Source organism: Dama dama, chromosome 15, assembly GCF_033118175.1.
Source record: "Dama dama isolate Ldn47 chromosome 15, ASM3311817v1, whole genome shotgun sequence".
Lineage (NCBI taxonomy): Eukaryota > Metazoa > Chordata > Mammalia > Artiodactyla > Cervidae > Dama > Dama dama.
This window is the reverse complement of record NC_083695.1, coordinates 85,105,011-85,125,709: the sequence shown is the minus strand read 5'-3', so window position 1 is coordinate 85,125,709 and position 20,699 is coordinate 85,105,011. Positions and strand designations below refer to the sequence as shown.

Sequence of the window (20,699 nt, the reverse complement as noted above, 5' to 3'; positions counted from 1 at the left end):
TCTAACTCTTTGTGACCCCATGGACTGTAGCCCTCCAGGTTCCTCTGTCCATGGAATTCTCCAGGCAAGAATACTGGAGTGGGTTGCCATGCCCTCCTCCAGGGGATTTTCCCTGCCCAGGAATTGAACCCACATTTCTTATGTCTCCTGCATTGGCAGGCAGGTTGTTTACCATTAGTGCCACCTAGGAAGCCCAAATATGGTTGAGTATCTGCTAAACCTCCCCTAACCCCAAAGAGCAGAGACCTGAAAACTTTAAGTCCCACCTAAGCTTGGGGACTAGAGGGTTTCAAATGAGGTGAGATGCCATCAAGGCTCCCAGAAAACAATTTAGAGAAGTATGTCAGTCTCTAAGAGGTCCATGGTGAGACCCTACTGGCCTTGAAGCCAAATCAACTCAAAGCCTTGACTTGGGTCACTGAATCCATTTCTCTGTGGGAGGGTGATGGGGGAGTCCTTCTCAGGCTCCTAGAAGCCGCTCAATAACTAAGACTAAGGGCCAAATCATCCCTGCGTCTGATGAATGACGCACAAACAGTTCCATTGACCCAGATCACCCAGGCCCCATGTTAAACAGCCCATGTCTTCTGCTCAACCTGAGAATCTCAGACGTTAGGACTGTGCAGGCAAGCAGTCTTTCCTGGGGGGCGATGTCAGAGCCGACAAGGATGGGTTATTTTTCACTGAACTCCACTTGGTAGAAATTCAGCCTAGAGGTGGGGAACACTGTGGATGGCCCTGGCTGCCAGGAGCACTCGAGGGGCGTGCTCCCCCAATGACACCACCTCCCTCCTCAGAGTTCCAGTCAGGATGGAAGGGAAAAAAAAGGTATTTCAGACGAGCGTTGCGCCAGCCCTGGAAAACTCAATAAAGTCTTCATGCGTAAAAGAGGTGTGCCAAAGGCTGGTCATTTGACGTCAGGATGGGCGATGAAAGGTTCTGCTAATTCGCAGAGATGCAGACACAAATTCGAGGGGATGGAGGAGCCTCTCGTGAGTGGCGGTGTCATTAAGGTGAATGTAAAGAGCATGTGTCGCATCCACATAGGGAGCCAGACTTGCATTTCCTTTCCAAAAGAGAGCTCTTGGTACAGGCCCAGCAACACAGAACATCTGCACGACCAGAATGAAAATAGGCATCCATTGGATTTTTTCCCCCGTCTTCTTCTCAAGCTGACTGTAAGAGTCTAACAGGACACGTGGCTGGAAAATTCCACTGGCTCCTGGGTTTAGCCTTGCCCTGCTCTGCCTCATCAACTCTCCAGACAGGTCCCAAAGCTGCTGATGCCTCATCTTTTCCGAATGGGGAGGAGCCTTGGTCCCAGGCTCACTCTTTGGTCCTCAGCTGCTCCATCCACGTTCTCCTTGGTGAGCACATCTAGTCCGTGGCTGTAAGTGCCAGCTATAGGTTGGTACTCCCAGTTTGCTATTTCCAGCCCAGGCCTTTTTCACAAACTCCAGATTCTAAGGAGTCTGGAGGATTCTAAGGAGTCTAAGGAAGGTCTAGTAAGTCGGCCTCAAAATGTGTAATTTGTCCTAGATGTCAATGTTTCCCAGCCCTGAACATTTACAGAGTACTGTCCTGTGCTGTGCTAAGCCGCTTCAGCTGTGTTCGACTCTTTGAAACTCTACGGACTGTAGCCCGCCAGGCTCCTCTGTTCATGGGAGTCTCCAGGCAAGAATACTGGAGTGGGTTGCCACGCCCTCCTCCAGGGGATCTTCTCCACCCAGGGATCCACATCACTTACATCTCCTGGCTTGGCAAGTGGGTTCTTAACCACTAGCACCACCTGGGAAGCCCAAGTACTGTCCTAGGAGATGTGAAAATTACCATTGCCCACTACCTCCTTCATGGATCACTGCCGTGTTGTGGCAAAGGGGCTTGGGTAACTCAATGAAGCTATGAGCCCTGCCATGCAGGGCCACCCACAATGGACGGTCACAATGTGGAGCTCTGATAAAACATGGTCCACTGGAGGAGTGAATGGCAAACCACTCCAGTATTCTTGCCAGGAGAACCCCATGAACTCTATGCAAACTCCAGGAGACAGTGAAGGACAGGGGAGCCTGGTCTGCTGTAGTCCAGGGGGTCACAAAGAGTTGGATGCAACTGGCAACTGAACAAAAACAACAAATGTCCGCTACAAACAACGGCCCATTCAAACAATGATAGATAACAAGCACCCCTAAGTGCCAAACTATAGACTCCAAGTACCATTTTCCAGGAAAAGAAACCAGGGCTCCTTGGAGAAATGATGAACTCTAGGTGTAGGGCAGGAAACATACAAGATGAGCCCAAAGCATCACATCAGACAGCATGGGGGCTACCAGCAGCCACTGGGGTCCTCTCAAGGGCTCAGAAGCCAACCTGAGGGGCTCCCACAGGCCAACAATGAAACCATGGAGCACCACTGCATCAAAATGCCCCACATTTAAGTCCATACATTAAAACTCTGATTACTACTGTTGGAGGATGCCAGTGAACCAATTAGGTACTTTGAAAACACACAAATACAAGAAAAGAATCAAGCACTCCCTATACGAAATTTACTATGAGGTAACCAAACAATAGAGAGGGGAATACCAGACCACCTGACCTGCTTCCTGAGATAGCTGCATGCAGGTCAAGAAGCAACAGTTAGAACTGGACATGGGACAACAGACTGGTTCCAAACTGGGAAAGGAGTACGTCAAGGTTGTATATTGTCACTCTGCTTATTTAACATATGCAGAGTACATCATGTAAAATGCCAGGCTGGATGAATCACAAGCTGGAATCAAGATTTCCAGGAGAAATATAATAACCTCAGATACGCAGATGACACCATCCTTAGGCAGAAAGCAAAGAAGAACTAAAGAGCCTCTTGATGAAAGTGAAAGAGGAGAGCGAAAAAATTGGCTTAAAACTCAACTCAACTCAGAAAACTGAGATCATGGCACCCAGTCCCATCATTTCAAAGCAAACAGGTGGGAAAACAGTGGAAACAGTGAGACTTTATTTTTGGGACTCCAAAATCACTGCAGGTGGTGACTGCAGCCATGAAATTAAAAGACGCTTGCTCCTTGGAAGAAAAGCTATGATAAACCTAGACAGCATATTAAAAAGCAGAGACATTACTTTACCAACAAAGGTCCATCTAGTCAAGGCTATAGTCTTTCCAGTGGACATGTATGGATGTGAGAGTTGGACTATAACAAAAGCCGAGCACTGAAGAATTGATGCTTTTGAACTGTGGTGTTGGAGAAGACTTTTGAGAGTCCCTTGGACAGCAAGGATATCGAACCAGTCCATCCTACAGGAGATCAGTCCTGAATATTCATTGGAAGGACTGATGCTGACACTGAACCTCCAATACTTTGGCCACCTGATGCGAAGAACCGACTCATTGGAAAAGACCCTGATGCTGGGAAAGACTGAAGGCAGGAGGAGAAGGGGACGACAGAGGATGAGACGGTTGGGTGGCATCACCGACTTAATGGACATGAGTTTGAGTAAGCTCTGGGAGTTGGTGATGGACAGGGAAGCCTGGCGTCCTGCAGTCCATGGGGTTGCAAAGAGTCAGACACGACTGAGTGACTAAACTGAACTGACTGAACCAAACAGTAATTGAAAGGAAGTATATTTCAGTGAGCAAAGGAAGAAGGAATGATAGACTTAGAATGTTGCCATGTCACAACCCTTAATTAATCAATAGATTTGGATATTGAATATCGATGGCTACTGCCATCTCAAAAAGACACCAGATATTATAAGCTCCCTAGCAGAAGAGCATGAAACCTCTTATGAAGTCAGCCCCCAACCACTGCCAGACTGAAATTGAATCTGACCAAATTTCTGAAGTCAATGAGCCACTTACAAGAAATACAGAGGAACCTATTAAATGACACACGGGGGTGAGAACACAACACTCAGACCACAGGATGCCCTTGGAGGTGGTCATAAACTGTGAAGAGATGCATTTGCAAAAAGCATGAGAAAATTAGAAATTTGAACACTGACGAATATTTGATGATAGTAAAGAATTATTACTTTTTAGCTGTGCTAATGGTACTGTGGTTTTTTTGGCTAAAGAGCCCTCATCATTTAGTGACACATACTGACATGTTCATGGATGAAATGACATAAATGAGATCAGCTGCAAAACGCTACAGGGTGTGGGGTGTGGGGAGGATGTGGGTGAAACAAGATTGGCCTTGAGTCTGTAACTGTTGAAGCGGCTGAAGGGTGCATGGGGGTTCATTATACTATTCTGTAGACTTTTACTTTTTATAGCTTGAAATTTTCCATAATAAAAAGTTATGAAAATACTTGGCCCCATCCCCAGAGATTCAAATTAATGAGTCTGGGCTTCAGCTCAGGCACTGGTTATTTTTTTAAGGCTCCCCAGGTGTTTCTACTGCCTAGTTGAGGTAGGGAACTATTGCAATCACTGGCATGGAGACCAAGACAGAGGCTGTGGAGAGGAGGGAGCTGAGCCGGGAGATGTCAAGGGGCCAGGCACATGGTCCTTGATCTGGTTGGTAAAGAACGATGAAAGGGAGTGGTCAAGGACAATGCAAAGATTTCACATGGGGTGCTGGTCACTGGAATAGGGAAAGTGTCAGGGCTAGTAGTATGGGGGACCTGGGGGAAGGTGCCGAGTTAGTTTTAGGTGTTGACTTTGAGGGGCCCATGTGACTGTCAGTGAGATGTTCAGTGGACAGTTGGACCAGTGGGTCTAGAGATCCATACTGAAACCCTAAAGCAGACACAGAAACTTGGGCCCCATCGTGCTGTCCCCCAAACCAAGCCAGAGGTCAGGATGACTGCAGCCAACGATGGCATTAGGGCCTCTAGAAAACAACAGCACCTCCACCCCCTGCCTTGGAAAGGGGGGCCCAGATGACCCCATTCCTTTCACGATTGACCATGATTCATCTTTCATCTCCCCACTCCTTGTCCACTTCCCTTGGATAGACCCCCTAGGCCCAGGGTGAGGTGTCCTAACCTCCTGAGCAAGTGCCAAGAAACTCCTGCATGTTCCTATGTCCTGTTCTAAAAACTCATGCAGATCAATCAACATTTGTTTTTTTTTTAATTGAAGTATGGGTGATTTACAATGTTTCAGTGAAGAGAAATGATTCAGTTATATATACACACACACATACATATTCTTTTTCAGATTCTTTTCAATTATAGGTTATATGTGCTATATAGGAGGTCTTTGTTGTTTATCTGTTTTATATACAGTAGTATGCATCTGATAATACCAAATTCCTAGTTTATTCCTGGTCACTGGAACAGGGATCATGTCAGGGCTGGTAGTCCAGGGGACTTGGGGAAAGATGCTGTTGATGGTTTAGTCGCTAAGTTGTGTCTGACCCTTTTGCGACCCCATAGACTGTAGCCCACCAGGTTCCTCTGTCCATGGGATTTTTCAGGCAAGAATACTGGAATCGGTTGACATTTCCTTCTCCAGGGGATCTTCCCAACCCAAGGATCGAACCCCCATCTCCTGCATTGCAGGTGGATTCTTTACCGACTGAGCCACCAGGGAAGAAACTATATACAGTAGTGTGTATTTGTTAATCCCAAATTCCCAATTTATCCCTTCCCCCCGTTTCCCCTTTGATAATCATTAAGTTTGTTTTCTATGTCCATGAGTATATTTCTGTTTTGTAAATAAGTTCATTCATATCTTTTTTTTTAAGATTCCACATATAAGTTATATTATATGGTATTTGTCTTTCTGACTTTCTTCACTTATCATGATAATCTCTAGGTCCATCCCTGTAGCTGCAAATGGCATTACTGCATTCTTTTTAATAGTTGTTATAGCATTTGTTGAACAAATGGATGACCAGTACATCTGAAGGAAGACCCCATGGTGTCAGTCATGTCTGGGTATGCCAGCAGACAGTGCAGCCAGCAGCTGACAGATCGTCCTGAAATGGCCAACACATGTTCCTCCCACAAATATTGAGTGCTGTATGGGCCAGGTATAATGCCAGACAGGAGTGAACTGCAAGCCCAGGGTCCTGGCCCCAGGGAACTTGCATTCTAGTGAAGAAGCAGATGGTAAACAAGTGTACAAACAAACACAGCAGGTGATGACCTGGAGACAAGCCTGCATTCTCAAAGTCTGCACTGGCAGCTTCTTAAGCGACAAGTTTATGCTTCATCCATCTAAGTTACAAGGTCTTTATTTTTTCCCTTGGACGAAAACCATCACTGATCACAGAGGACCAAAAGCTCCCTACTTAGGAGCAGGGACTTACCACTGAGTCCAGGAACTGAATGTAAGACTCCAGCCCAGGTCTGGTTTCGCAGAACTGCCGGAAAAGCAGCCTCCCGATTGGCTGTTTGTCACATAAACTGCAGTAATCTCGATCTGGAGAAAAGAAAAGAAGAATGCGGTGAGACCCAGACAGGGCAGGCAGAGCCATCAACCCGCGTCTGGATCCTCATCCCAGATGGATGCAGCAAGGTGACTGGCAAACTCTCAGGACCCCTTACTCATCTCCAGGCTCTGCAGACTCAGAGGGACAAGATCAGGGTAGAAAAAGGGGCAAGTTAATACCCTGTCTCTACTCTCCAGTCCACTCCCTGTTCAATGCCCTGAATTCTGTGTGAAGATGCTAGCACTTCCTGGCACTATGACTGTGTCCCTAGCTGGCTGATTAGCATGTCATATTCCTTGGTTACAGTGACTGGATAAGGGAGCCGAGCATGCAAACCAAGCCACTAAAATCCGCATGAACCACAGATGTTGCCTGGGCACGCTAAGCCAGGGTGCTCTCTCTTCCTCTGGTGCTGGGGTACAGTGTGTGAGGCCAGGGTCTGCTGCAGAGATCTTGATACTGCGTAACAAGCTGCTGTGAGGATGACGTTCACATGGAGAGGAGGTCAGAGCTGGGAAAATTATGAGTGGGCGCTCTGGTGAAGTCATGAATCTGGATCACACTATGCCTGCAACCTGCAGCCCAAACCACATCTGAAAAGCTTATTTATGAGCATTGTTTAGGACAACTTGAAAAACTTTTTAAATGACTTATAATTCAAAACATGCTAATGAACACAGTAAAAAAAAAAAAAATCGTATTTGCCCTATTGAAGCAAAGCCCAGTCATAAAGTGCTTCACATTATGAAAACCCTGCATTTTCCAGCTAAGGAGCTAGAGGCACAGAGGCAGGAAGTGACTAGTCCTCAGCTACTGAGCAGCCAAGAGAATTGTGAACAAGAAAGACAGAGTAAGAATCAAAGCCAGAGGCCTGGAGACAGGGTTCTAGTCAGTGACTTGCTATGTGACTCCAAGCAACACATCTGCCCTCTCTGGGCTCTTGTCTTCCTCTGTAACATGAAGATGCGCGTTGGAGGGAAGATGGGAGGGTCCCTTCTGGCTCTTTCTGCAATGACTCTGCAGGAGGCTTTCTCTGGCCAGAAAGATGCTCCAAGGTCTTGCTGAGACACCTTGCCTTGGATCTGCTAGAGCACTGAAAATGAGCCCCTTGATTCTGCAGCTGCACCAGGAAAAGTCAGATGACTTTGTGGGGAAACCAGGAAGAGGGTGAGGGAGACCTGCTTAGGAGAGCTATCCAGAAGACAAGAAAGACTAGATCCTCATAGAGTGTAGAGGAGGAACCAGGACAATCATCCCTTTAGAGGGGGTTTCCCTGGTGATATGAAACACAATAAGAAGATGGGAAGAAAAACCATCACGCCCACTCACTTTCATACCCAAAGAGTTTATCCACAGGAGGTACAGCCCTTACTTGTAGGGAGATTGGTGGCTGTGAGCAAGGGCTCTGAAGCTAAGCCCAGGTTCAAATCCCAGCCTCACTATTCACTGCCTGTGTGCCCTGGGGCAGATGACCTGATACTTTATCCCTCAGTTTCCTCATCTGTAAACTGGGAATGATAATTGCACCTATCTGCTAGGACCAGTGGAGAAGGCAATGGCACCCCACTCCAGTACTCTTGCCTGGAAAATCCCAAGGACAGAGGAGCCTGGTAGGCTGCCCATGAGGTCGCTAATGGTCAGACACGACTGAGCGACTTCACTTTCACTTTTTACTTTCATGCACTGGAAAAGGAAATGGCAACCCACTCCAGTGCTCTTGCCCGGAGAATCCCAGGGACGGGGGAGCCTGGTGGGCTGCCATCTATGGGGTCGCACAGAGTCGGACACGACTGAAGTGACTTAGCAGCAGCAGCTAGGACCAGCATGAGGATTAAATAAGACAATGCAGAAAAAAGCCTCAGACTAGAGCCCGGAACATAGGAATTGGTTAATACGCCCCATGTGTTATAATGATGGAAGTGCAGTTTGGGGTCTATTCTCTTCCCCGTCCTTTGTGGAACCTCCTCCCAGAGTCTGTAAAATTCCAGCCCATGGTTCTAAGGGAACAATTCCTCCCAAGCTTCAGGGAGGGGCATGTGACTCTGTCCCAGCCAATCAGAGTCCTGTCTCAGGGCCACACTGATAGGTTCAGGGCACGTGACCCAGCGGGCCTTCGAAGTCCTTCCAGGGATTTTGCTAGAACTTCCAGAAACATCCCTCTGGGATGACAAGGTCTTACGACTAGTCAGTCAGGAGCCAACACAACTGTCTTTCCCACCAGACAGCGAGAGCCCATGGAGAGTGAAGCCAGCATAGGAGAAAGAGTAAGAAAGAGAAGCCTAGAACTGCAAAATATCATAGGAGACCCCAAAGGCAGCTGACTGAGGCCTGCTCTCCACCTGCACCCTTATCCACCTATCGCTTAACTCAGTGGTGTTGTGTTTTTATCTGCTGGGTCAGGAAGATCCCTTGGAGAAGGAAATGACAACCCATTCCAGTATTCTTGCCTGAACAGAGGAGCCTGGAGGGCTACATGGTACATGGGGTCACGAAAGAGTCAGACACGGCTTAGCGACTAAACAACCATAAACCAAAAGAGCAAGTGGCTAGGGCTGGAGAGTTTATAGCCCACTTCTCCTTTCCTGCGTAAACTGCCTGAGGGCACAAACTGTTTCTGAAGGAATCCACCAGCTCTTGGGGCTTCCCTGGTGGCTCAGACAGTAAAGAATCTGCCTGCAATGCGGGAGACCTAGGTTCCATCCCTGGGTCGGGAAGATCCCCTGGAGAAGGAAATGGCGACCCATTCCAGTACCCTTGCCTGCAGAATTACATGGACAGAGAAGCCTGGTGGGCAACAGTCCATGGAGTTGCAGAGTCGGACACGACTGACACCTCCACTTCAGCTGTTCTCAGTATACCATGTGCAGAAGGCACTCACGACCTTCCCACTCTCTCTTGAGTGGATACGTTGATGAACAAAGATGAGACACCTTGCAAGTCTCCCCTGGGGCCCTCCTCAAGTGGTTTGGGGGCTGAAACTAGCCTTGAATTGTTGCCTCACTCAGCCTACCTTTCCATGCACAGACGGTTTGGGAATAGCCACTCCAACAAACATTTAACCCACCTCGGGGTATGGCAGGATCAGTGGGCGTAAAGGCGTGGGGGGAATGGGACACGATCCCAGACCTCAGGGATCTTGGATTCCGTTGGAAAGGTGGAGTGTGTTTGGGTGAGCAGACAAGATCCCAAGTGACAGTAATAAAATGTCAGGTCATCATCAGCGACAGGAGGGTGACCAGTCTGGGGCCTGCACCTGTTAACGCAACACCCTACGGACATAGCCTGCCTTCTCACTGCCTCCCTCTCAGCCTGATCCCCCGAGGGGAGAAAACAAACTTTCTCATCCTTCCCCGATCAGCTCAGCTGAGCTTCCCCGGCACCAACACAGAACAAAGTAGATTACCTCATGTCAAACTCCATTTTATTCAATTATGGCAGGGAGCGCCCCCATCGCTGATGTGATTTGAGTGAGGGGCCCTCCCCATCTCTGAAAGCAATTATGAGGTTTCATGCACCGCACTGCGATTTCTCAAGGGTTCATCTGACAGGGTTTTCTCTCTCCATATGGCGTGTGCTGTCAGTATGGAAACAAGGATGCTGTAAACTCACAGCACAGTAAACACCACGTGATTCCAACACAAGCTGTCAGCACCTTAGTTCTGACTGTGCCTCTCCCAGCTGTACGGAGGATCCCCGGCAAGAAAGCCATGTGCCAGGAGCTCAGGAAGAAAGAAGAGGATTAGCAAGCATCTACTGGGATGTTTCCTTAACTTGAAATAAAGATAAACGGACCTGTCCTCTGAGGAAGTGCAACCACCACTAAGATCGAAGGGCAAAGTCTGCAGTTCCTTTAGAGACAGAGAAGGAGGCCACAGAACGAGGAATAGGAATCTGAGGATTGATCAAGGAGACAGGAAGAGGTGCGGATCAAAGTTCTTGATGCGTCAAGAGCAAGCCCAAGGGGCAGGTCACTTCCGGAAAGTCAGAGGAGACTGCAGTTTAAAGCACAAGTTGTTCTGTGATATCAATACATCTTCAGAGCAGATCCTTCCTGGTCAGTTTCTGTGGAAGCTGGGCATGTTGTAGAAATGCCCATAGCCCTTCTCCCAAGGGTGTCCTAGAGGGGTTTGGTGGGGAAGAGTTCCCAGCACAGAAGGGCAGGGATCTCTCTGGCCTCTGAGTCTCTCTCTCAGACTGGGAGGCCCTGGGATGCTGGGCACACAGGCAGGAACACACACATACACACCAGCTCTTCTGAACATGAAAATTCTGCCTTTGGTTACATCGCTCATTGATCTTTCCCTCCAAGACAGAAAGAGCCTGCTCTTATGTAAGGTATGAGGGGCATCGGGCTCCCTGACCCCAAAGTATTCACCAGTCATCTAATCATTCCAGCCTATTCTTTGGGGTCCTTCATTCAACAAACTCTCTTCCAAGTTTTCCTGCTTTATGATACCAGAAGGTTCCTTCAATTTTCATACACTCTTATTGAACCGAACACCTGGTGGGAGTGGATGGTGTGGATGAGTGGATGGGAGGAGACACACTTCACACCCACTGGTGGGTTAATGATCCAGGAGCAGGCTTGGGGTTAACAGCTGGCCATCAGCTAAGACCAAGATTAGGGGCATGGTCTTTGTTATGTGACATTTGACCTTGGCTGCAGTAGCGTTGGTCTGGTGGACATAGAAAACTGAAGCATATCTAGAGGAAGGTAATGGACAGGGGGTCCAGAAAGCCCGTTCTAAGCTCTGAACTTATAGTGCCCTGGGTCAAGGGGCAGACTGCACCAGGGAGGGCTGGGGGGTGGGGGATGTGCTGGAAAGGCAGGCTGGGTTCAGACAGGAAAGGGCTAGACCCCAAGGCCAAGGAGACTGGAATGGATTCCTCGTCCCACTGGAGCCTCAGTGATTCTAGAGAGTACAAATGATTCAAGTGCAGCGCATGGCAAGGTGGACAAAAATGGGAGGGAGCAGTGAGTCCGAGACATTTACGGAAGAGGTCGCTGGTTTGGGAGCCATTCCCACCTGTGGTTCAAGCCCCGGCCTTTGGGCAGGGAGAGCGCAGCCGGTGCGGTTGCAATCCTGCTTTGGTGAGAAGCCGAACTGAACTGGCTTTAAGAAAACCACATGTGTCATTTGTTTCTTCAAGGGCTTGACACCTCCCAAGCATGCCCACAGCTGGCGGGGGAAGACAGGGGCGCCGCTCCATCCTGCAGCACGCCGAATTCCTGCCAAAGGGGCCTCAGACAGAACCAATGTCCTCTTAGCAAGTTCACAGACATTGGCTGAGCCCCTTCTGGGCACTGCATGCCGAGGACTGTTGGGGCACCTTTAAAGGAGGCTCCCCTCCCCCAGGCTTTGTCTTTGTCCGAGCAGTTTGCTTACCTGCCCCGCTGAGGCAGGATGGAGGCAAGATCACTGGTAGGGCTGGTCACTGCTCAACTGTGAGCAAAGCTGCAGGCAGGGCTACGGGAAACGCCGCAGCTGAGGGGCGCACACAGCTCTCCTGACTTGGGGGAGTTTCAGGGGTGGTGCCCATGGGAGGGCTCACCAGAGCATGGGAACGAGAGGGACGGGGTTGCCAAAGGCAATGCCAATTGTCAAGCATAGGAGAGAAGCTGAGTGCTGGGGAAGGAGAAGATCAAAGCCAGAGAAATAGGGCCAGAGGCTAGGAGGAGGCGCCAGGAGAAGCCACAGTGCTTGGCTAAGACAAGTGTGTTATGGCAAAAATGCAGGGCTAGGTCTGAGACCACTGCAGGGAACCTTCAAGAATGGCTTAAAGTATATGGAGGTTCCTCAAAAAATGAATACGATCCAGTAATTCCACTGCTGGGTATTTATCCAAAAGAATTAAAATCAGTATTTCAAAGAGGAATTTGAATTTCCATGTTTATTTCGACAGTATTCATAAGAGGCAAGATATAGACGTTAAAGAGGTTAAATAACTTGAGTCCCAGGAGGTATGATCAAAAGATGTCTAAATTTTGGGGGTAGGATTCACGGTGGTGGTGGTGGTGGTTTAGTTGCTAAGTCATATCCAACACGTTGTGACCGCACGGACTATGGCCCATCAGCCTCCTTTGTCCATGGGATTTACCAGGCTAGAATACTGGCGTGGGTTACCATTTCCTCCTCCAGGGGATAGTCCTGACCCTGGGATTGATACTGCATTTCCTGTGTCTCCTGCACTAGCAGGCAGATTCTGTACCACTAAGCCACCAGGGAAGCCTGTTGTTGTTCTTGCTGTTATGGTTCAGTCGCTCAGTCATGTCTGACTCTTAGTGACCCCATGGACTGTAGCACACCAGACTTCCATGTCCTTCACCCTCTCCTGGAGCTTGCTCAAACTCATGTTCATTGAGTTGGTGATGCCATCAAACCATCTCATCCGCTGTTGTCCCCTTCTCCTCCTGCCTTCAATCTTTCCCAGCATCAGGGTCTTTTCCAGTGAGTCAGCTCTTTGCATCAGGTGGCCAAAGTATTGAAGCTTCAGTGTCAGCATCAGTCCTTCCAATGAATATTCAAGATTGAGTTCCTTTAGGCCTGACTTTCCTTGATCTCCTTGCAGTTCAAGGGATTCTCAAGAGTCTTCTCCAACACCACAGTTCAAAAGCATCAGTTCTTCAGTGCTCAGCTTTCTTTATGGTCCAACTCTGACATCCATACATGACTACAGAATAAACCATAGCTTTGGCTATATGGACTTTTGTCGGCAAAGTAATGTCTCTGCTTTTTAATATGCTGTCTAGGTTTGTCATAGCTTTTCTTCCAAGGAGCAAGCATCTTTCAATTTCATGGTTGCAGTCACCATCTGCAGTGATTCTGGAGCCCAAGAAAATAAAGTCTCTCACTGTTTCCATTGTCTCCCCATCTATTTGCCATGAAGTGATGGGACTGGATGCCATGATCTTAGTTTTTTGAATGTTGAGCTTTAAGCCAGCTTTCTCACTCTCTTCTTTTACCTTCATCAAGAGGCTCTTCACTTTCTGCCATAAGGATGGTGTCATCTGCATATCTGAAGTTACTGATATTTCTCCCCACAATCTTGATTCCAGCTTGTGATTCATCCAGCCCAGCATTTTGCATGATGTACTCTGCATACAAGTTAAATAAGCAGGGTGACAATGTACAGCCTTGACATACTCCTTTTCCAATTTTGAAACAGTCTATTGTTCCATGTCCAGTTCTAACTATTGCTTCTTGACCTGCATACAGGTTTCCCAGGAGGGAGGTAAGGTGGTCTGGTATTTCCATCTCTTCAACAATTTTCCACAGTTTGTTGTGATCCACACAAAGGTTTTAGCATAGTCAGTGAAGCAGAATTAGATGTTTCTCTGGAATTCTCTTGCTTTTTCTATGATCCAATGGATGTTGGCAATTTGATCTCTGATTTCCCTGCCTTTTCTAAATCCAGCTTGAACATCTGGAGGTTCTCAGTTCATGTACTGTTGAAGCCTCGCTTGGAGAATTTTGAGTATTACTTTGCTAGCATGTGAGTTGAGTGCAATTGTGCAGTAGTTTGAACATTCTTTGGCATTGCCTTTCTTTGGAATTGGAATGAAAACTGATCTTTTCCAGTCCCGTGGCCACTGCTGAGTTTTCCAGATTTGCTGGCATATTGAATGCAGCACTTTCACAGAATCATCTTTTAGGATTTGAAATAGCTCAATGGGAATTTCATCACCTGTACTAGCTTTGTGATGCTTCCTAAGGCCCACTTGACTTCACACTCTAGGATGTCTGGCTCTAGGTGAGTGATCATACCATTGTGGTTATCTGGGTCATGAAGATCTTTTTTGTATAGTTCTTCTGTGTATTCTTGCCACCTCTTCCTAATATCTTCTGTTTCTGTTAGGTCCATACTGTTTCTGTCCTTTATTGTGCCCATCTTTGCACCCTTGGTATCTCTAATTTTCTTGAAGAGCTCTCTAGTCTTTTTCATTCCATTGTTTTCCTCTATTTTTTTTTTTTTTTTGCATTGATCACTTAGGAAGGCTTTCATATCTCTCCTTGCTATTCTTTGGAACTCTGCATTCAGACAGGTATATCTTTCCTTTTCTCCTTTGCCTTCAGGTTCTCTTCTTTTCTCAGCTATTTGTAAGGCCTCCTCAGACAACAGTTTTGCCTTTTTGCATTTTTGTTGGAGATGGTTTTGATCACTGCCTCCCGTACAGTGTTATGAATCTCCATCCACAGTTCTTCAGGCACTCTATCAGATCTAATCCCTTGAATCTATTTGTCACTTCCACTGTATAATCATAAGGGATTTGATTTAGGTCATACATGAATGGCCTAGTGGTTTTCCCTACTTTCTTCAATTCAAGTCTGAATTCGGCAATAAGGAGTTCATGATCTGAGCCACAGTCAGCTCCTGGTCTTGTTTTTGCTGACTGCATAGAGCTTCTCCATCTTTGGCTGCAAAGAATATAATCAATCTGATTTCAGTATTGCCATCTGGTGATATCCATGTGTAGAGTCCTCTCTTGTGTTGTTGGAAGAAGGTGTCTGCTATGACCAGTGCATTCTCTTGGCAAAACCCTGCTAGCTTTTCCCCTGCTTCATATTGTACTTCAAGGCCAAATTTGCCTGTTACTCCAGGAATCTCTTGACTTCCTACTTTTGCATTCCAGTACCCTACGATGAAAAGGACATCTTTTTTTGGTGTTAGTTCTAAAAGGTCTTGTAGTTCTTCATAGAACTGTTGAATGAAAACCACAATCACAGAAAACTAACCAAACGGATCACATGGATCACAGCCTTGTCTAACTGAATGAAACTATAAGCCACGCCACATAGGACCTTCCAAGACAGATGGGTCATGGTGGAGAGGTCTGACAAAACATGGTCCACTAGAGAAGGGAATGGCAAACCACTTCAGTATTCTTGCCTTGAGAACGCCGTGAACAGTATGAGAAGGCAAAAAGATAGGACACTGAAAGATGAGCTCCCCAGGTCAGTAGGTGCCCAATATGCTACTAGAGAAGAATGAAGAAACAGCTCCAGAAGGAATGAAGAGGTTGAGTCAAAGTGGAAACAATGCCCGGTTGCAGATGTGTCTGGTGGTGAAAGTAAAGTCTGATGCTGTAAAGAACAATATTGCATAGGAACCTGGAATGTTAGGTCCATGAATCAAGGTAAATTGGAAGTGGTCAAACAGTATTAAGAGTGAACATCAAAATTTTGGGAATCAGTGAACTAAAATGGGCAGACATGGGTGAATTTAGTTAGGATAACCATTATATCTACTACTGTGGGCAAGAATCCCTTAGAAGAAATGGAGTAGCCCTCACAATCAACAAAAGAGTCCAAAATGCAGTACTTGGGTACAGTCTCAAAAACAACAGGATGGTCTCTGTTCATTTCTGAGGGAAGCCTATGGAATATAATATAATCTGAAAATATATATATATATAACTGAATCACTTTGTTGTATACCTGAAACTAACACAATATTGTAAATCCATTATGCTTCCATTTTTAAAAAAAGAGAGAGAATGGCTTAAAGAAAATGGATAGGTTCTTCCCTGGCAGTCCAGTGTGGTGAAAACCCCAGACTTCCAATGAAAGGGGGACAGGTTCAATCCCTAGTTGGGGAACTAAGTTTCCACAAGCAGGGCAGCACAGCCCTACCCTCCACCAAAAAAAAAAAAAAAGAAACAAAGAAAGGAAAAAGAAAATGGACAGGAAGGAACAGGTTGCTTGGGGATAGAGGCGAGACACAAAGAGACCCCAGTCAGCACAGTGTTAACTGGGAGGTTCAGCAGGTAAATCTGTTTGATGGTGAAGGTCACTGTCTGAGAACACATGTGCAAGCACACCAACACGTGCATACAGATTTGCCACATGACAGACGGCCCAAGACAAGGGGCCCCATCCTCATCACCGCTTTGGGATGTGTGGGTGCTTGCTCAGAGCCCCTTGTGTCTCCCAGCCTGTCCTCACAATAAGCCATTGGCGGTGCCCAGCCCTCAGGCCCACTGCACAGGACACCTGCTATACTAAATGTGGTGGTGGTGGTGTTTTATTCGCTTAGTCATGTCTGACGCTTTGAGACCCCATGGACTGTAGCCCGCCAGGCTCCTCTTGTCCATGGAATTCTCCAGGCAAGAATACTGGGGTGGGTAGCCATTTCCTTCTCTAGAGACTGAATGTGTCCCTTCCCCCTATTCATAGGTAGAAACCTAATGCCCAGTGTGATGGTATTAGGAGGTGAGGCCTGGAAGGTGACTAGGTCATGAGGGTGGGGCCCTCATGAATGGGATTCGTGCCCTTTTAGAAGAGGCCACGGAGAGCCCCCTCACCCTGTCTTCCCTGTGAGGACACAGCAAGAAGATGGTTGTTTATGAACTGGCACCTGGACTTCCAGCCTCCAGAACTGTGAGAAATAAACTTCTGTTGTTTATGGGAATTCCCTGGTGATCCAGGGGTTAGGATTCCATGCTTTTACTGCCAAGGGCCCAGGTTCAGGCCCTGGTCTAGGAATTAAGATCCTTCAAGCCTCATGGCCTCCCTGCCAAAAACCCACAATAAACAAACAAAACCCTGTTGTTTATAATCCACCCAGGCAGGGCATTCTGCTGTAGCAGCCCAAATGGACTAACGTGCTATCCAGTCTTGGACATGTCCCTGAACCTGAGGCCCAGCACCTCTTGCATCACACAGCAGTCAGAGGATCAACAACACACGTGAGCATCCAGGCCATTCTCAGCATATGGCAGGTGCTACACAAATGGTAGGCCGTCCCAGGTGGCTAAGTGGTAAAGAATCTGCATGCTAATGCAGGAGACATGGGTTCAATCCCTGGGTCAGGAAGATCCCCTGGAAAAGGAAACGACAACCCACTCCAGTATTCTTGCCTGGGAAATCCCATGGACAGAGGAGCCTGGAGGCCTATAGTCTGTAGGGTCACAAAAGAGTTGGATATGACATAGCGACTAAACAACACCACCACCACAAATGGTAGCCATTCAGATATCACCTCTCCTCTGCAAGACTTGGAAGATTCAGAAAGGAAATGGGATGTAGCCAGTGAAATGAGGGCTGACTCTGCATTAGCACCAGAGATGGCAAAACCCAGCCACTCCTCCTGATGAAAGCTGTCGTTGCTGAGCCCCGGGAAAGGCAGGGGCCAGGGCTTTGCGGCCCTTCTCCCCCTCCTCCAAGCCTCTCTCTCAGAGAAAAGCCACATGTGTCCCCTCAGCACATGGATGGGGTTAAAATCTCACAACCCACAGTCAATCCATGCAAGACTCATGACCCCCAGTGGACTTAGAAATAGGAATGATATTGATAGTGAAGATAAACAAATGCTGTCACTGTTTTCATTCTTTTCGAGTGACATGAGATGGGAACATACTTTCTTAATTAAGAGCCTGTGGTATGTGGATGCTTGGAGGGTCACCAGATTTTTCCCAACTGAAAGCCAGAACTCCGGCTGTGGGACTGCATGGCTCCCCTGTGGCTACAGACCCAAGCAACGGAGGCTGCCACCCCTCCCTCCCGACGTAGCCTCAGTCCCCCGAGGATGAGGAGCCAGAAGTTACGGCTCGGGTGGGAGGGGGTGTCGACCCCGAAACCAGCTTGGGATTGTGTTCGATGTCGCCCCAGGCACTCCTTGAACTTGGGCCAAAGAAAATGCACGTTCCATTTCAGAAGTAAGAGCAAGAGAGCTTCCTGAGGAAATGGAAATGCTAACACCGGAGCCCTTGGAAATGAAACCACATGTTTATTGTACAAGGAGGGGAGTGGGGGGCGGGGGTGGGCATCCAAAAGTGATTCCTGGAGCCATCTCTCTATCAACTGGGGGTTCCGTTCCTTTCCTTTTGTTTCCTTTTATTTTATTAAACATCATTTTACTGAAATACCAGGTTTTATTGTTCTGTTTTTTTTTTTTTCTCACTGGGGGCAAGGGTCCCAGTAGGTCCCAAGGCAATTGAGGAAAAGAGACTGGAGGAGCCTGGATCAGACTGAGGCCTCGAGCCCCTCCCTCCAGGTCTAAGATGATAAACAGCTTTCTTTCAAAAATTCCTGCCAACGCTGGGAAAAACAATCGGGCGTCTGCTCTGAGGAAAAGGCTGTCTGACGTTTGAAAGGCAAGATAGCATCACGGATAACGGCAGTTCTTCACAGCCCACCTCTTGGAAGAAGCAGGAGAGGAAAAAGGAAACATTTGGTATTTGGTTAGCAACAGCCGAGTGGGTTCCTATTGCTTCAAGAAAGATGTTTTTATGTGAATAAAAAATGACATATGGCACATTACACAAACACACCCAAACCCAGCCCCGTCTTCCTGCGCTTTCCGTCGCCCTCGTTTTGGTTTCGAGTTCTACTGAATGTCTTGTACTTGGCACTTGGTCTCTGGAGGACCAAAACTATTAAGCCTGAGTCTTCTAAAGGTTAGCGACACCCGGAAAAGTCACACATGAAACCCCACCATTGAGTGGGGTATTTGGGGTCTGGGCTGCCAGGTTGGGGAAGGGAGGGAATATGGGGTGGGGTAAGGGGGAGGAAAGGAGGGTCTGGTCTGAGGATTTGTGAAAGAGGAGTGGGGGGGTTGAAGTGTGTTTCTGGGGGGCCCCGGTGCGGCAGCCCAGCCAGCCCCACCTCTGCTCTGAATCCACTGGCTGCAGTCAAAGCCCAGGAGGAACCTAGAGCCTGGGAAAGGGCTGAGGGCTGAGCTGAACAGGACGCCAGGCCGACATTGTCACTGCGGGGCCCTCTGGGTAATGATGGGGCCCTAGAGTCACGCAGTGACCTCTCCCTTATCCTCGCAGCCAAGAAAAGCAGAGAGTTTAGATACTTCCTTGCAATGAGAACGAGAGGAAGAATTGGGTGGGTAAGTGGAGCAGCAGAGTGGCGGAGGTGGGCCTGGGGAATGGCCAGGGAGGCACAGACATGGTGTGGCTGTGACTGGGGTGCCCGGCATCGGGGAAGAGCTGGGGACAGACTTGGGACCTGGGGTCCACGCTTGGCTTTCTTCCTGAAAAACTGAAAGTGTTAGTTGTTCAGTTGTGTCCAGCTCTTGCAACGCCATGGACTGTAGCCAGCCAGGCTCCTCTGTCCATGGAATTCTCTAGGCAAGAATACTGGATTGAGTAGCCGTTCCCTTCTCCAGGGGATCTTCCTGACCCAGAGATCAAACCCGGGTCTCCTGCACTGCAGGCAGATTCTTTACCATCTGGTGGCTCAGACAGTAAAGAATCTGCCTGTAGTGTGGGAGACCTGGGTTCGATGCCCGGGTTGGGAAGATCTCCTGGAGGAAGGCATGGCAACCCATTCCAGTATTCTTGCCTGGAGAATCCCCATGGACAGAGAAGCCTGGCGGGCTACAGTTCATGGGGTCACAAAGAGTTGGACATGACTGAGCGACTAAGCACACACAGGGATTCTTTAACATCTGAGCTACCAGGGAAAACCTGGCCGTCTCTAAATCAGTCGCCTGAAACACTGGGCCCTGTGCCCTCTCCCAGGCTGAAAGCCCCCCACTCTGTGACTATAAGACTGCCTCAAGGGAAAAGCATGCCAACCACCAGGCATCAGCAGAAAGGGCATTTGGTTCATCAGCAATGGAGGCTCCTAAAAACACCCCGCAGACAGGAGACAACTGATGTGTGTGACCTGTAGCTGTCTCTATTTCTCTAGATTTTAAATATTTACAAGTGAGGACAAAACAAGTCTTCTAAAAACACGGCTGTGAGATCTGAGATTAGGAAATCCCTGGCAAGCAAAGGAGATGTGACTCCCAGACGGCCACCTTGGGATGCAGGGTCTGGGCTCCACGTGGGTGCTCAGGACCCTGCCAGGCCAGCAGCAGAGCCTCCCGGGAGCCAGGCCATGCCCGCTGGGGTGCGGTGCCTGGGAAAGCCCGGCAGAGGGTGAATGCTGCTCTGTGCCCGCTGACTGGGGCCTGCCTTCACTCATGCTCTGCTCACAAGCATCCTCTTAGAGCCACATCCCTTCTACAAGCTTTCCTCCTCCTGGAAAAGAAATTTCCATGTGGATACAGGCAACTTTAGAAACTGAAGTACGCAGGCCACACCCAGGTCAACTGGATCAAATCTCTGGAGATGGCGTCAGTAGTTTTTAAAGCTCCCCAGGAGTTTCCAAGGACTAGTTCATCATTTGATTCCCCAGCAGCTGGAACAGTGCCTGGCCAAGCAAGAGCACAGGTGTATACGTCAAACAAATGACTGTAAAGCGAAACAGATGAACAAACAATGTGAAGTGGAGGCCATAAGCCTCCTCCAAGCTGGGGAGTAGAAACCCTGGGCCCACACTCCCTCGACCCCCTCCCACCACGAGTGGTTAATCTGCCAGA

At 48.2% G+C, this 20,699-nt stretch overlaps 1 protein-coding gene across 1 annotated transcript in view; it reads right to left on the bottom strand.

Moving 5' to 3' along the window:
- GRK5 (G protein-coupled receptor kinase 5) overlaps positions 1-20,699 on the bottom strand; it is a 226,240-nt gene that overhangs the window by 62,846 nt on the left and 142,695 nt on the right. The window contains exon 3 of the mRNA XM_061162762.1: positions 6,258-6,370. Coding sequence (XP_061018745.1) covers positions 6,258-6,370 — 113 coding nt within the window. The remainder of the gene's footprint in view (positions 1-6,257; positions 6,371-20,699) is intronic.